Source organism: Cryptomeria japonica, chromosome 3 (genome assembly GCF_030272615.1).
Source record: "Cryptomeria japonica chromosome 3, Sugi_1.0, whole genome shotgun sequence".
NCBI lineage: Eukaryota > Viridiplantae > Streptophyta > Pinopsida > Cupressales > Cupressaceae > Cryptomeria > Cryptomeria japonica.
This window is the reverse complement of record NC_081407.1, coordinates 976186034-976204014: the sequence shown is the minus strand read 5'-3', so window position 1 is coordinate 976204014 and position 17981 is coordinate 976186034. Positions and strand designations below refer to the sequence as shown.

The 17981-nt window shown below is 35.0% G+C and overlaps 1 protein-coding gene across 1 annotated transcript; it reads left to right on the top strand.

Moving 5' to 3' along the window:
• The first annotated feature begins 12670 nt into the window (after positions 1-12670).
• Positions 12671-16233, top strand: LOC131076216 (uncharacterized). Its single transcript, XM_059217076.1, has 6 exons — positions 12671-13477; positions 13885-13981; positions 14151-14484; positions 14578-14778; positions 15462-15543; positions 15631-16233. Exons 1-6 carry the CDS (start codon positions 13061-13063, stop codon positions 15817-15819), a joined length of 1320 nt encoding a protein of 439 aa, XP_059073059.1. The 5' UTR covers positions 12671-13060; the 3' UTR covers positions 15820-16233.
• The last annotated feature ends 1748 nt before the right edge of the window (positions 16234-17981 follow it).

The window sequence follows — 17981 nt, the reverse complement described above, 5'->3', positions numbered from 1 at the left end:
TAACAAGGAAATTGCGTGACACACAGGCAGATAACACAAAAAAATAAAAAACTGAAACTAAATTTGATCAAAAACCTGCAAAATAGATTGTGAGGCCCTAGCTAGATCTCTCATCATCCATTCAATGTTAATCAAATCATATTTCACCCGATATGAGAGAGCTAAGTTATTGTATCTGTCCATGGTTGGTTGGTCTTCCCAATCTTGTATCTTCTTTTCTGCTTTGAGAATTCTCTGATAGCTTCTGGCCTACCTTCTTTGTTCCTTTGTCCTTCTGGCACCTGAAATCCTGAATTGTACCTTACGTGCCATAAACTGTTAAAACAAAAACATGCAATAAAAATAACCTGTTTCCAAATTTACTCAATTTCATGCAGAATTAAATAGATCAAAGAACAGAAAAGGAATAAAAACAGAATTATCAAAACATAAAGATTCAAAACGAATGCATGACAGTATCAGAGTGACCGTGTGATCTTGTAAGGGCGATTGCGTGTTGGGTTCCGCACGAATGTGTGACCCTGTCTGGTCGATTGCGTAGTGCTGTCTATGTGATTGCGTGATGATGCAACCACAAATGCATAATGAAGAGGTTTGTCTTGAAATCTGTGCAAAACCTGCAAAAAAGAAAAAAATAGTATGATTTGCAAAAACAACACAGAAAACAGAGAAGGTTAATTAGTTGTTGTTCACGTCGGGTTCACCAAAATGTACTATGCTCAAATTCATCATTGCTAAATAGGAAATAAGGAAAATCACGAATCCCTTAACTATCTAAGCAATCCAAACATAAAACCAATGAAATAGATGCAATATAGAATAAAATTAAACAATATAAAACTCCCTATTGTGCATCATGGCTTCCATTGTTCTTTTCCTCTCTGTGGTATGGTGGCTCTCAGATATTGCGCTGGCAACGTGCAATTGACACAAAGATTCAAACTTCGTGATTGTTGAAAATGGAGATTGAATGCTCAATTTATAGATTTTTGGAGAGGATTGATTGAAACGTGGAACAAATTGATCAAGAGGTGGAACTCAGGTGAGACCACATAAAAATTGATAGTTAAATTGTTAATTTGGAGGTGAAACAAAATAGATTAAATAGATTAATTGAGTCAACTGATTGAGAAAAAGCGAACTGAAAGAAGAAAAATAATGATTGGAGGAGATAAAGAGGATGACAAAGCTAACTAGAAGATGAAAGTAGAGATTGAAGAGATAAATGATTTAATTAATTAATTAATTTAGCATGTGCTTGCACTTTAACTTAGATTTTCAATTTAATCCTTACATGAGATTTAATTCAAATAATTAAATATATAATAAATTCAATTTAGTATTTGAATATATTTAGAACTTGACTTTAATTTTCAATTTGATTTTTGAAATCATGCACATGTATTTAAAATTAGAAGAAATTAGAAGAATTAGAGGAAATAATTTAGTTAATTAAATAATTTAAAGAAACTATTTAATTATTTAGAAATGGAATTTAATTAAATAATAAAGATTATTAAATTAAAGGATTAAATCACAATTAATTAAATAATAAATATTTAATTAATATTTAGAAAGGGTTAATGATTAGATGATTAGATGAAATTGAGAATTAATTAATCTATTTAAATAATAAAGATTATTTAAATTGGGGAATTAATTATAATTAATTAAATAATAAATATTTAATTAACATTAGAAAAATGGTTAAAATGATTAAGTGAAAATAGAAATTGAAAATATAATAATTAGTAAAATGGTGAGGAAATATGAATTTAGAAGAATATGATTAATTAACTTAATTAAATAATTAAAGAATTATTTAATCAATTAGACGAATAATTAGTACATGATCAATGAGACATTTTTAGTTGTCTACACGCCGAACTTATGTAAGTTTGCATTCTTCATCATCTTTGCATTTTGAGCACCCATCCACTATCTTGCATTTACATCTCTAATACATTTTCTTGCATTTGCCTTTTGTTGATAAATCTCACATCTTTTATTTTAAATCTTCATTCTTCATAGCTTCTTGCGCTTAGTGCTGAAATCTGAGAGCACAAATCTTGAATGGCAAGATGTTGAAGATAGAAGTACAATGGAGTAGATTTAGTAGCGTGCATGTGTGTTTTAATTTTAAATATTTAGTTTGCATGTGTGTTCATTGTAGGTACTTCACCGTTTGATGCAAAATCTATCTGAATCTTCTCCCATAAGATCCCAGATTTGATTTTATCCATCTACACTTACAAAAGAAGTATTATAATTATAGGCATAACTTTTGATCAAACATTGATATGGTCTTGGATTCTCTTATTTATTTATTTATGGAACTTGGTTTGAGCACATATAGATTGAGTCAAATGGACTAGGTATTTAATTCTTTAATGGCTCACCTCTCACAAGCCTACTACTATACTTGTATTAGAAAAGATATCATATCCTTAATCCTTGACCTTATGTTGCTATCATCACCTCTTGTTTTCTAGGTATATAACTGTGATAATTAAGCATGGAAAACAACCAAGTTGCCTAAAAATATAAGATTTGGATGATTTTGGTTCATACCAACATGTGCCTGGAAGGCTTTGTAACACTTTATCATTTAGGGTTTAGATGACCCAAGTGTGAACCTTTAGGATATTGAAGTTGTTACAAGAATCCATTGTATTGTTCCAATGATCAGTACATGGGCTATTGTTATACCTTAGGAACTAGTTGACATCCCCCTATATTATGAAGATGAAAGAGTGCCAAGGGCTACCCTAGATGTGATACTGAAGTGGTTGAGTTTATAGTTAACTTACCATGTAGGTAACAAAAACCACAACTAACTATTGTATTGGGAATGTTAGAAGGTATTCACCTATAACACGTAGGTAATTGATGCTAGACACTACCCATATTGTGAAGAGGATAAAGGACAATATCACTAAGGTCATCAGGTGGTATATGTTAGAAGATACTTCTTTCTAGGTGTACATACTTGTCGTCGGTGGCCTAGGGGTGTTTTAAGTTGGAATCCACCAATATGGGTAGGTTCACTTCTCATGGAAATCTCTTTTGTGCCTATATGACCATTTGGGGCTGGGGTGGACCCTTGGTCCTAGTTATTTGATTATGTACTTGATCCCATAGGATTGAAGTTGAAACCCCATTCTACTATGGGATACATCAAAGTTCTCTTCCCAGTTAATCCTAAAAAAAATCAATCTTCACCTAAGTCCATGTCCTTGACTCCATCATATGATTGTGCTTCGGGATTGCTTTCTAGGTCCACTTAGTTGGGTTGGATGGAGCAATGGTCACTTGGGTTTTTTGCATCCTCAAGATTGATAAACAAAAATCCAAACAACCAAGATGATACTCTTGATCAACCAAGTTCACATTTTCCTCCAAGTATCTATAAATTTTGATCATTGTTTTTTGATCACTATGTTACATGGTAGTATAAAGGAATAAAATAAATATTCATGTTGCTACTTGAATATGGTTTTTGCATTTACTTGTTGGTTTTATTATTAAAAAATTGTTCTCATGACTAAAATTTTACACAATCGTTGTACCAAACTTTTAAATCAATAATAAGGGTTTGACCAAAGGACAACAATTATAGCCTAACAAACTTCTCAAGTCACTAAGAAATAAAAATTTGATATTAGGTTTAATGATGTTCAAATATAGTGTAGGGTTTTGGGCACCGTTTAGATTTGTAGGCATAGTAATCAATTGCATACATGAGGAAGTGACCTTGAAATAATAACCATTAATTTCATTAGCCTCAAGACAACTACCTAACAAATTCTAATCATTCAACACATTAATTCTAATCAATTAATAATATTTATTGTAATCAAATCTTCATTAAATCTAAAACTAAATACTATTATTTTATTTCAAATATTTATTTTAAAAATGTTATAATAAATTGATTAAATTATAACTAAGTACTATCATGCTCTAGTTCAATTAATTTCCTTATAAATTTTGTATAATAAATACATTATATTTTAAATGAGGAGTTACTTTTCTATGAAATATTTTATAGGTGACCTGTATACAAAGAGAAATGGTTAAGTGGGAAATACAATAAGTATGAGATATATGTTCTTCAATCTTCAGAATTTGTTGTATTTATTTCTTTATTCAATATAAAAAAAGTTATATATTAAATTATTATAATTAAAGAAATAATTGGTTGGGCACAATTGGTGAGAATGATGACATGAGATATAGTAAGCCATCCACTGAGGTTCAAACCCTCAAAGGTGTGTGCGGGCCAAGTTTGACCCCTGGGTGACTACTTACTCGAAGGAGGCCACTAGTCTAGATGTATGTGATAATATTATGAAACTATAAGGATCTGGTCAACTACTGAGAGGGGGAAGCGAATTAGTAGATAGAAAACAAACTAAACTTTCACCAAACTTAATTCCAACTTAGAAACAACTTGCTAAACTAACTGGTTTAGACACTGTATCAAAAACTACAACTGCACTGTCAAACTTTATCGGTTGACCAAATATCAATGATACAATGTAATAGATCCGAAACTCACATACCATTTAACCAAAACATTAAACCACTTTACTAACATCAGTAATATCTCATTTCAGATCACTTCCGGTCATCTAAACATATCTAAGTGGATTTACCAGTTAATCATATCAAAACACATCCACAAAATCATTTACCACTTGACACAATGATTTTCCACATGGAAACCCAAATGGGAAAAACCATGGTGAGGATTAATACCCACAAGTATTTTGAACTCTTCTAAAGTTCATCCTGTTAGGAGCCAAGCCTTGTTAGAAGCTTATACAATAATGTCCTGTTAAGAACATATCCAGTTAGGGACCACCCGATTAAGGGAATGACTATAATACCCTGTTAAAGGATATAATACCCTGTTAGAGGTAACCTTGGTAGAGGATTTCAAATCCAAGCTAATGGATCACCTGGTTAGAGGATTTGAAACAACACCAAGCCTATTAAAGCTTACCCGGTTAAGGGATTTAACTATTGTAATGGTTAGAGAACAACATGTTCTTTGCTGATCTGGTAATAACACTACCTTGCTTAATCAGATCCTTTTTTGCTCCTCTCTGCCTTCACAACATTCTGCAGACACTCCTTCTGGTTCAACAACAATCACACTACCACACTTAACCAAATTGCCAGCACAATTACAAACAACTCATCGACCTTAAATACAAATACAATAGGTCGGTAACACAACACAAAACCTACAAATCTCATAGAGATTATAAACATATCAGTTCAATCATAACTGTTGGATTACATAGCAATCAACTACACATTGTTCTAGATAACTTCAACTGCTCCTGAATCACCGTACATTGGATCCTATAGCTCATTACACATTTTTCACTCCATGCTATGCATTTACTCATTCCCAAGATAAATGGCTATCTTCACGTGCCAAAACCACTTTGAAACTCATCACGTGCATCATGCATATGTGGCATCTTCATCTCCGATCATCATTTGGTCAAAGATCATCACAACCGATTCACCAAGCTCCATTGGTTAGGGTTCTGCTTATCAACTGGTTAGGGTTATTGACTAATCACTTTGCTTCAATAACAATACTAATACTGGTTGCCTTCACTGCTTTACTACCGGTTGCATTACTGCATCATTACCGGCTACAATACAACTTCATTATCGGTTACTAGTGACATCAATGACAACACTATACTTCATCAATGCAATTTTCATGCAATGCCCCCTTTGGCATTGATGGCAATACAAATATCAATACCCTTTGATTGTGATGATTGAGAGTAAAACACATACACATGTATAGGAATCCTGGTTTACATTTTTCCCATATACTCTCCTTCAATTGTATCTCCATGTCTTCAGCTGGTAACTGGCTATTCAATCATATACAGTTCTTCTCCCCCTTTGACAAGAATGCCAAAGTGAAGGTTAATCATTCCATGCTTCACCGATCTGCAACTAGCTGCTCCCCCTGTGGAGTAGTTCCACTCTACACCAATCCTTCTTCAAGATTTTCAATAAGCTCCAGGACTGATGTCTTCCACATCTCCTTAATTGACTTCATGTAGGGGTACAACCCCTAGCTTACCTCTAAGATACTCAAATGTAGCCTTAGGTAGAGGTTTAGTAAAGATATCTTCTAGCTGTTCTTCAGTAGATACATGCTCCAGTGACACATCTTTACTTTGCACTTTCTCTCTCAAGAAATGATACTTCAGCTCAATATGCTTTGTCCTAGCATGCAACACTGGGTTCTTAGAAATGTTTATCGCACTGGTGTTATCACAGAAAATCCTTACCGGTTCTGAAATCTTCAACTTGAAACCCTCCAGAATGTGTTTCATCCGGATTGCTTGGGTACAATTAATATATGCTGCAACATATTCAACTTTTGCTATAGATTGAGAGATACAACTCTGTTTCTTGCTGCTCCAAGGCACTAGTCTTCCTCCAAGAAAAAATGCTCCTCCGGTTGTACTCTTCCTGTCAACAACATTGCCTTCCTAGTCTGCATCTATATAGACTTTTAAATCAAAGTCTCATGCATATGGATACCATAATCCATAATCAATTGTGCCTTTCAGGTACCTAAAACTTCTTTTGGTTGCTACCATGAGTGTCTCCTTCGAGCTTTTCTGAAATCTGGCAACCAATCCTACTACATGAGCAATGTCCGGTCTATTATGGACAACATAATTTAGTTTACCTATCATGGACCTGTACTCCTTTTCATCCATTGATGCAAAATCATCTTCCTTATACAATTTATAGCCTATAACCATTGGTGTTCCAACTGGTTTACAGTCTCCCATTCCAAAAGTCTTCAATACTTCTTTCACATATTCAGACTGTGTGATGAAAATACCTTCCTTCATCTGTTGGATTTGCAGACCTATGAATTTTTTTATCTCACCAACCAGTGACATCTCAAACTCACTCTTCATTTCATTAGCAAAATCATGACACATATCATCATTTCCTCCAAAAATGATATCATCCACAAATACCTCACTTACCAGTATCTTATCTCCTTCTGACTTGAGATATATGCTATTGTCTTCACTGGTTATCTGGAAACCTATCTTTACCAAGTGAGAGTGCAATCTCTCATACAATTCTCTACGTGCTTGCTTCAGTCCATATAATGCTTTATGTAATTTGCACACCATATCCTTTTCTATAGTTAAAGCATAACCATCTAGCTATTCAATGTAGATTTCCTCTTCCAATATTCCATTTAGGAATGCTGACTTAACATCCATCTGATATACTTTGAATCCTCTGTATGCTACAAATGCAAGTAGAGTCCTTACTCCTTCCAATCTTGCAATTGGTGCAAATGTCTCACCATAGTCTTCACCTTCTTCTTGTGCATATCATTTGCATACCAATATGGCTTTATTTCTGACCACTACTCCATCTTCATTCAGTTTATTTTTGAATACTCGTACCTATTACATTCTTGTTCTCCGGTCTGGGTACCAATGACCAAGTATTGTTCTTCTCTATTTGGTCAAGTTCTTCTTCCATTACCTTAATCCAATCTTTATCTGCAAATGCTTCCTTTGCAGTTTGAGGCTCAATGGTGGAAATCATACAAGAGTTCTCTCTAAGCCTTGTGCTTGTTAGCACACCTACATTCATGTCTCCAAAAATCTGATCAGGGCTATGACTGAGTCTAACATACCTTGGAATGACATGATCTTGATTTCCAGGTTCTTCTTTTTCTTCACTTTCTTCTTCTTCTGCTGGACCTCCCTATTTCGGTTGAACTAGGGCTACTATGTTCTGTTCTCCAACTACTGGCTTCACTGGTTCCGGTTCCAAAAATAGTGTGTAAGGTTCTTCTTCTTCCTTCTCTTTACTGGTTTCTCTTGATTTCTCAGGAAACTCATAAACTCAGACACTAACACTTTCAATGATCTTCTTGGTTCGGTTGTTGTAACACTTGTAAGCTTTGCTCTTGGTGGAGTAACCAAGAAATATGCCTTCATCACTCTTGGCATCAAACTTACCAACATAATCACCTTTTTTGATAAAACATTTGCTACCAAAGATCTTAAAGTAGCTGACATTAGGTGATCTACCATACCAGTACTCTTAGGGAGTTTTATCCTTACCTTTTTTAACTAGTATCAGGTTCATTGTGTAAATAGCTGTGCTGACAGCTTCTCTCCAGAATGTCTTAGCTACACCTCCTTGAATTAGCATAGTCCTAGCAGCTTCAACAACTGACCGGTTGTTCCTTTCTGCAATACCATTCTGTTGTGGTATCCTAGGTGCAGAAAGCTGCCTCTTAATTCCATTGTCTTCATAGTATCTAGTGAATTCCTCTGAAGTAAATTCACCACCTTGATCGGTTCTTAAGCACTTTATCTTCTTTCCACTTTCATTTTCAACTAAGGCTTTGAATGCCTTAAATTTGCTAAATGCTTATGTCTTGTCTTTCAAGAATGTGATCCACATCATCCTTGAGCAGTCATCGGTAAAAATCATGAAGTACCGATCACCTTGAATACTCCTAGTCCTCATTGGTCCACAAAGGTCGGTATGAACCAAATCTAGAAAATGTTCTGCTGAGAAAGATTTGCTCTTGAAGGTTGAGGATGTTATTTTCCCTAATTGCCATTCCTTGCATAGAGCATTCACCGGTTTGTCCAACTGTGGAAAACCTCTTACTGATTTGGGCTTATTGACTTTTACAATGTTATCAAAATTTACATAACAGAGTCTCCTATGCCAAAGCCAACTATCTTCTACTTTTGCAATTAAACAATTGTTGACTTTAGAGCTTAAATGAAACAAGTTACCTCTGGTCTGTTTGCCAGTTGCAATCAATTCACCTTTGCTTTCATAAATCTTGCAGACTCCATTAGTTGAATTCCAGTGGGTAACCTTTGTCATTGAGTTGAGCAACACTCAAAAGATTGTGTTTCAGTCCTTCAACCCAGTAGACATCATCTGCACTACTTTTTCCATTCAAAGAGATGGATCCTTTTCCTTTCACCATGCAGGGCGAGTCATTCCCATATCTCACAACACCTCCATTAAACTCTCTCAAAGTAAGAAACTTACTCCGATCACCGGTCATGTGGTGTGAACAACCACTGTCTATAATCCAGTCATCAGAACTATCCATGCAAGAGACTAATTCCTTTTGATCTGATGTCTCTTCTTTAAAAGCAACAAAGACAATGTCCTCATTTGCATCTTCCTCAGATTCCTCATTTGTAATTCCTCCATCCACAACAATGAGACAATCTCTTTTACCTTTGCCTTATACTTCTTTTACTTTTCACATTTTTACTCATTATCTCCATTAGGACAGTTAGCAGCAATATGTCCAATCCGGTTACATGAAAAACACTTCAAAGGTAATTTATCTTTGTACTTACCGATACCTCTGGGTAAACGCTTGGCCAACAATGCTTCAAGCTCAATCAGACTATCTTCATCATCTACCTCTCTATTGGATCTAGACTCGTGACTCTAGCTCACTTCTCTGCTTTTCCTTACAGGTGGGGTTGAAACTGAGGCTCTAAATATAGATTTTGATCTCTGAACACTTCCATCAAAACCATTTAATTTAAATGTAGTTAATTTACCAATGATGGAATCAAGAGTTACCTTTGTTTTATCAATAGAATTGAGTTCTTGAATAGCTGCAACTTGGATAGCATAGATCGATAGAAGGGTTCTCAACACCTTGCTAACCATTGTGGCATCCTCCACTGTACCTCCAAAACTTTTGATCTCTTCGATTATCTCCTTGATCCTCTGACCATACTGTTGAATGTTTTCTCCTTCAGCCATCCGCATATCATCAAATTTACCTTTCAGACTCTCTTCTTTGGCAATCTTAACATGCTCATCACCGCTATAGATATCTTCCAGTTTCTTCCACACTTCATAAGCAATCTCCAATCCATGAACATCAACATACTCTGAATCGGACAAGGAACTGATAATAGCCTCTAATGCTTGATTGTTCTCTTGTTGCTCCTTCTTTTGATCATCTGACAAAATCCCACTAGGCAAGTTATATTTAATAGCAACATGTTCCCAATATTGACTTCCTAAGCTCTTGATATAGATTTTCATCCTATCACTCCAGATTTTGTAGTTTTCCCTATTGAACTTTAGACCTTTTTTCTTCATCATGTTCTCCTAGATCTTTTCCTCAAGCTATTAGGCTTAAACACAAGAGGACCTAAAATGCTCTGATACCAATTGATAATATGATGAAACTATAAGGATCTAGTCAACTACTGAGAGTGGGGGGGGGTGTGAATCAGTAGATAGAAAACAAACTAAACTTTCACCAAAATTAATTCCAACTCAGAAACAACTTGCTAAACTAACTGGTTTAGACACTATATAAAAAACTACAACTGCACTGTCAAACTTTACCGGTTGACCAAAACATCAATGACACAATGTAATAGATCTGAAAATCACATACCATTTAACCAAAACATTAAACCACTTTACTAACATCAGTAATATCTCTTTTCAAATCCGTTCCAGTCATCTAAACATATCTAAGTGGATTTACCAGTTAATCATATCAACCATATCAAAACACATCCACAAAATCATTTACCACTTGACACAATGATTTTTCACGTGGAAACCCAAATGGGAAAAACCACGGTGGGGATGAATACCCACAAGTATTTTGAACTCTTCTAAAGTTCATCCTGTTAGGAGCCAAGCCTTGTTAGAAGCTTATACAATAATGCCCTGTTAAGAACAAATCCAGTTAGGGACCACCCGATTAAGGGATTGACTACAATACCCTGTTAAATCCAAGCTAATGGATCACCTGGTTAGAGGATTTAAACAACACCAAGCCTTTTAAAGCTTACCCGATTAAGGGATTTAACTGTTGTAATGGTTAGAGAACAACATGTTCTTTGTTGATCTGGTAATAGCACTACCTTGCTTAGTCAAATCCTTTTCTACTCCTGTCTGCCTTCACAACATTCTGCAGACACTCCTTCTGGTTCGCAACAATCACACTACCACACTTAACCAAATTGTCAACACAATTACAAACAACTCATCGACCTTAAATACAAATACAATAGGTCGGTAACACAACACAAAACCTACAAATCTCATAGAGATTACAAACATATCGGTTCAATCATAACTGTTGGATTACATAGCAATCAACTACACATTGTTCTAGACAACTTCAACCGCTCCTGGATCACCGCACATTGGATCCTATAGCTCATCACGCGTTTTTTACTCCACGCTATGCATTTTCTCATTCCCAAGATAAAAGGCTATCTTCACTTGCCAAAACCACTTTGAAACTCATCACGTGCATCATGCATACGTGGCATCTTCATCTCAGATCATAATTCGATCAAAGATCATCACAACCGATTCACCAAGCTCCATCGGTTAGGGTTCTGCTTATCAACTGGTTAGGGTTACCAGTTGATCACTCTGCTTCAATAACAATACCAATACCAATTGCCTTCATTGCTTTACTACCGGTTGCATCGTTGCATCATTACCGGTTGCAATACAACTTCATTACCGGTTACTATTGACATCAATGACAACACTATACTTCATCAATGCAATCTTCATGCAATGCCAATAGTATGCTTACTCAAATCGTTGTAATCTGCTATATAAAGGTAGGCTTGTAATTTTGATGTATGCTTAAGTTGTAATTTTAAGGAAGAGGTGGTCCCATGATTTTTTTTTTTTTGTGTTGTGGGATTATTTGGAATCTTTTCCAAAAAATAAGAGCCCCTACTTTTTAGGCCCGCAAATTTGAGTGGGTGAAAAAAGGGTGGGGTTAGAAATTGCCCCACTAGCTTAGGGATGCTATTTGCCACTTGTCAAACATCTAAGTTTAATTTCTTTAAAAATAGTTTTTGAGGGAAATGAATTATTTTTTACTTGTTTTTATTATGTACATAATAGAGCCCCTACTTTTTAAGCCTGCAAATTTGAGCAGGTGAAAAAAGGGTGGGGCTAGAAATTGCCCCACTAGCTTAGGGATGTTATTTGCCACTTGTCAAACATCTAAGTTTAATTTCTATTAAAAAATAGTTTTGGAAGGAAATGAATTATTTTTACTTGTTTTTATTATGCACATAGTATAGAAGACAAAGATATTATATTCACGAGACCACCAACTTTCTTAAATTGTGGAGCTTAATTTTTTAAGGTGAACCACACTACAAAATTTATGAGACCACAACTTTTAAATTTTCCTAAAAAATCTCAACAGTTCCAACTCAATTTTTTAGGAATTCCCCCTTCCCTCCATGGGACCCCATCCTAACTCAAATTGTTGTAATCTGCTATATAAAGATATGTGAGGATTGTAGTTTAGATGTATGCTTACTCAAATTGTTATAATCTACTATATAACGACATCCCCATCCTAACTCAAATTGTTGTAATCTGCTATATAAAGATATGTGAGGATTGTAGTTTAGATGTATGCTTACTCAAATTGTTATAATCTACTATATAACGACAAAGATGTTGATATATACTAAAGTGTTTCCATTATTAACCCATACTTTTAAAAGAATTCAAAATGAAAGAGATGTGTAATCCTTATTTTTCACAAATAGAAACAACATGAAGGAAAAGGGCAAGAGAGGAAAAATGTGCAGAGTAGCCAAGTAAATCGGGTATTTGGTAGGTAAGCATGGTTTTAAGAATAACAGCTAGTGTGAACTTCATGCTTCTTGAAAGGCACGCAAGCAATCAGATCAGCTTAAAAATGGTGTAGCAAACAAAACAAGAACTCAAGTGCTGGCTTTAACAACTTTTGAAGATTTTAAAACAGCTTATCAACGGTTTTCTTTGGAGACATACAAAAGCAATCCAGTCCCAAATTAGCGCTAAAGATTCAGAACCCAAAACAACACAAAGCAAACCATTGTTCAAATGATTTTACCATTTCTTGTGTAGAAGTACAATTTCAGTCAATCTTTCTTGGCTATATAGCAAGTGAAAGGTAATCATATTTTTTAAGCAATTCACTATGGAGAGGGAAGGTGATTGTGATTTTGATCCTGATGCCATGAAAAGTAGCAGGGAGACTCAATCTCTGAAGCAAGGCTTACAAAGAGGGTCCAACATTCAGGAGTCTTATTATGATAATAGTTATGATACTCTGGAAAAGACTCCTTGGAAGAGATCTTTTCATTTACATTCTCAATCAATGGACTACCAAAATTTTAGAGGTGGGTCGGGTGTGAGTCTAAGGCTGAAGATGACAAAACGCCCAGCTTCTCCTTCTCCTCATGATAACAATCAACATGGCAATGATACACCTTCCTCTGCCTCTCTTTCTTTCTCCTTCTTTTCCCCACGTACTTCTTTTGCCCAATCGGAGCTCCAACTTTGCAGCCTTGGAGAGGAAGTTGCAGGAACCACTAAGACTACCATTAGTGAGGAGGTATTGTTTTATCTTTTCTGACCTTTTTTTCGTTCTTTAGAAATGCATCTTATGGTACTTGGAGGAGCAGAGAAGTTACACCCAATCTATGACAGGTTCACATGGAAAGTTTCTTCTTATAAAAAATCAACTGGATTAACATTTTCCAGTCATCTTGACATCTTTGTCGAGTTTACTGTAGATAAGCAATGCTAATTCATGCCTGAAAGTTTAAAAACTTCCTTAATTTGAGCAGATAGTGATCTTGAAATACATGACCTTAATCTTAAATTCAATAAGATTTCTGTAGATGTCAACCCCATTTGTGCCATAATAGTTTGCAGGTAGCCTCCATTTCTTCTTTCATTAAGAGGATTGTTATATATTTAATCTGTGCTGTGAAAATCTGACAATTTTTCTGTATTCAGAAAGAGGGAATGCCGAGTACATTCTATGATGCCAGGAAATCAACTTCGGCTTTGTTAGTTAATCCCAGGAGGCCCCCTGCTCCTATGTCTTCTAATGGTAATTCATAACCAAATTAGCCCTTAATTCAATTATGCTGCCATTGATTTCTTCATGGAAATATTGCTGGGTTTTGAAGGTAATTCATAGACGAGTTAGCCTTTATTTCAATGGTATGGAATTTTTTGACAGAGATTCTTGTTGGCTGAGGTTTTATGAAATATTGCAGAAGAAATTTGTCCTCAGCCACGCATCCAGCAGGGCTATTCTGTCCGACGGGCAAACCTGCCCAGGCGATATAGCCGTTCTGAATCACACATAGTTCTACTGGAAGAAACTCACGATAAAGCCCTTGAATTACCAAAAATTGAGGCTGTGCAGCCAGACCCAGGAAAAGATCAAGATTCTAGTGCTAGTAATGCGTCCAAGAATGCAGCTAAAAACCCAAAATATTCCTCCGAGGGTTTTGAATCATCAACCCCTGTGGAGAATTTTCATCTGCCCGCGACCAAGGAGGAAGAAAATCTTGAAAAGAATGACACATCCATCGAAGTTTTATCAGGAAAGACCCCAATTTAAGAAATTGGTTTGTATTATACTGATTTGTTTGTAGGTTTGTTTGGGGAATTAATCTGAAGATGTTTTATGACTGCAGGTACTGGTAGTAATGGGTCATCCAGCAAACCAACGAATGAAGAAGTAGATAACGGTGAAGAAAGAAGGGGGTCTGACTCTACTGCAAACATCGAAAGGAGCTCGGCTTCCATGACAAGTTACGACGAAAGGAGAGAGGAGACAGAGGCAGAGGCCGAGACAATAGCTTTGCAAGGGGCTACAAGAGCTAGAGACTTAGATAGGTCAGCACCCACTACCATCCTCTGTTCATTTCTGTTTTTCTCCAATCATTTCCCAAAAGAGTCTGATTACAGATTTCTGACTGAATAGGAGATTAAATTACAAAGAAGATTTCTGCAGTTTATATAATTGAAATCAAATCTCTGAGATACATACCTAATCTAGCACTACTGATTAATGATGCTCTGAAGACTGAAACACATATCTGATATATATTGTGACTCAGCTAAGATCCCATTGAAGGAAACAAACAAACAAACTGAAAATCTTTAAATACCAAATTGAATGAAAATTATTCTGCAAAAATACTATCAACAAAGATAAACCACAAGTTAGTACCATCTGTCAAAATGCTTCCATCCTGCAAATTTCTTGGCCTCAGTCCCAAGTAGTAGGCAAAATCCTCAGAGGGGATAAAATCCTAATCTCTTAATAAGACTTGCAGGTTTCTCCATGGGACCTTGCCCTTAGAGGGCAGGCTCAGGATGCTCTGCAAATTATTCAGATCTTCATTCTTAACTTACATATAATGGTGCTTACAAGTATAAAAATATTCCAGAAAAGTTTTTGATAATGCTACAGCTTCTTTTAAACATGTTTTAGCTTGTTCCACCATCATTACTTGATTCTTTCTATTACAATTAATGTTTGGATACTAGTTTTAACGATTGGAGTTGTAATGCAGGTTGAAGAGAGAAGAGGAAATGATTATGGCATGGGAAAGGAAGCAGATCGCTAAAGCCAATGAACACATGAAAAACTTCGAGGTTTGCTTGTCTCCATGTTTTAGATTTCAGCTATATTGTTTTATTAATTGTACCAGGATATTGATTCATTGCGAGTGTTTATTACAGAGAAAATTGGAGAAGAAAAGAGAAAAAGAAATTCGGAAAACTCAGAAGAAAATAGCCCGAGCCCACAAAAAAGCAGAGAATAGAAAGGCTGCTAAAAGAATAAAGTTTGAAGTTGAAAGTGTTGGGGCGTCATCCCTGGCTAAAAGGATTCGTTCAGGAAAGCTGCCATGGAAGTGTTATTTCTTCTGAAAATGGGTGTCAGTCACTGTTTGTTGTGTTTTTGTTAGTTAAGTATATGCTGTTTTATACATGGTGATGGAACACTATGGTGGTTAAGTTCTTCATTTATACATGGTGATTGAACTCTATGGTGGTTAAGTACAATTTGTTGAAGAAAAGAATGACAGGTGAATGTGGTCTATGTGCAAATAGTAACCTATGTTATAACTGATGATAATATCCAGCATTCAATGATACCATATTATTCTTGTCTAAAAATTAATAATTTCAGAGGTTTCGATTTCCACCATAAAAAATAGAGCTGGATTACACGACACTTACAATCTGATGAGGGTTGCCTATCAATTACAGAATTGGAAGCAAAAATTGTCAAATGTACGGAATATATATTTACTATGCTCATTATCCCGTTTCCCCGTTCAATGTGTCTGATTTTCGTGGTATCAATGTCTCTCGCGCCTCCATTTTTTTCCAGTACACTTCTCTTAATCAAAGGACAAAAGGAACTTCATAAAATGTGCAGGAAATTTTTAAATAATAAAAATTATATATGTAGAGAGGGGGGACGCATCTATTCTCGTTTTAAAAAGTGGTACGACGCGACTAACACGTGATGTTAGTCGTAAATGTCAATTGTAGATTTTTTTATCCGATGACGGAGAATGCATAACACGTCTTGTTAGTTTGACAGATTCGTCTTTTTGGAGCCAGAATAGACACAACCGAGAGAGAGGGTTGTAAGATTTGGCTAGGGAGGTAGCCCATTTTAGATCACGAAAGATTAAAGAATGCACAATGGTCTCTTAAGATTAATTTGCTAGAAAAAAATATATTATAATCAAAGGGTGTAATACAATAAGATTCATGATTAATTATATATAAGAATTATGAGTGCATATAAATAGGATACATTCTTAAGAGATATGCATGTAATGTGTGAAAATAGGAGATATAGTCACTCATACATGTGAATTACAACTCCATCAAACAAGAAAAGTACAAGTCATAGAATTTAAGTACAATCTACTTAAGCAGGCCTATACTATTCTATTTGCATACTAGTTAAAACACCCAAAGGTATTGTCGGTGGCATGCACGTGCACGTGCACACACACATTATTGAATGAATAATAATATTTATGTCTTTTTGTGAAGTCATTTTATAGTGTTTGGACAACATGATTATTTATATGTGTGTCTATTAGTCATCCAATAGCTCATTTAGGTACTTTTATTATTTATAACAATCTCATATGTGCAATAATTTAAGAGATTTTAAAAAAGAAGTGTCCTCCAATATATCATTAATATATCATTATAGATAATTATTTGCAAAGATGCCAAAAATGGCTATCGGTGGCAAGACTTTTTTATTTATGCTTGATTATGTATCCTTTTGCACTTCCTAATACTACAAAACAACTATGACCAAGAAAACAACCATGCCTAACTTTTTACTCAAGAATGTTCAAGAAGATGAAGACAAGTGAGAAGGATCTTATATTTCTAGTTAGATAAACACATTTGAAAGAACATAAGAACTAGAAGAGGGTTTTGAAAGGACCATGAAACTTTGTACATCAATATAAGGCAATGCAAGACTAGAACCAACAAAGAAATGAGCCTTAAAACCAAAAAGGCCCTTAAGAAAAAAAATAACAAACTACAATAAAGGGACAACCATAACAACAGTAATGGAGGTTTGAATCCAATCCAAACCAAAGAAATAAAAAATTGATGCAAGAGCATTTGGGCTCACAAGCAATCTTTTGGTGTAGATTGAAGATTCAAGAGCATTTTTTGGAGTGTCAAAGGATAGAATATTTGTTTTATTGGTGCTTGGATTCCATTTCAAAAATTAGAGGCAAACAAAGTGTTTAATGTGATTTTAAAACTATTATATTACACAATTTCAAAGTTTTAGGGTTTGAAGGGATTCATTGGAATATTATAAATTGATTAATTTAATCAATTTGGATGCCTAGAGAAGTGTTTATAATGCTAATGACCTTGTCATTTTATTCTTGTCTTATTCTTTCAATTCAAGTTCCTAAAATGAAGGGGAAAGCTAGTAATTTTTTAGAAAATAAATATATACTCTTCAATTTTTCAATGAGCATGACTTGGTTTATGTTTTTATTCATTTTTTAAAGTAATCTATAAAAACAAGA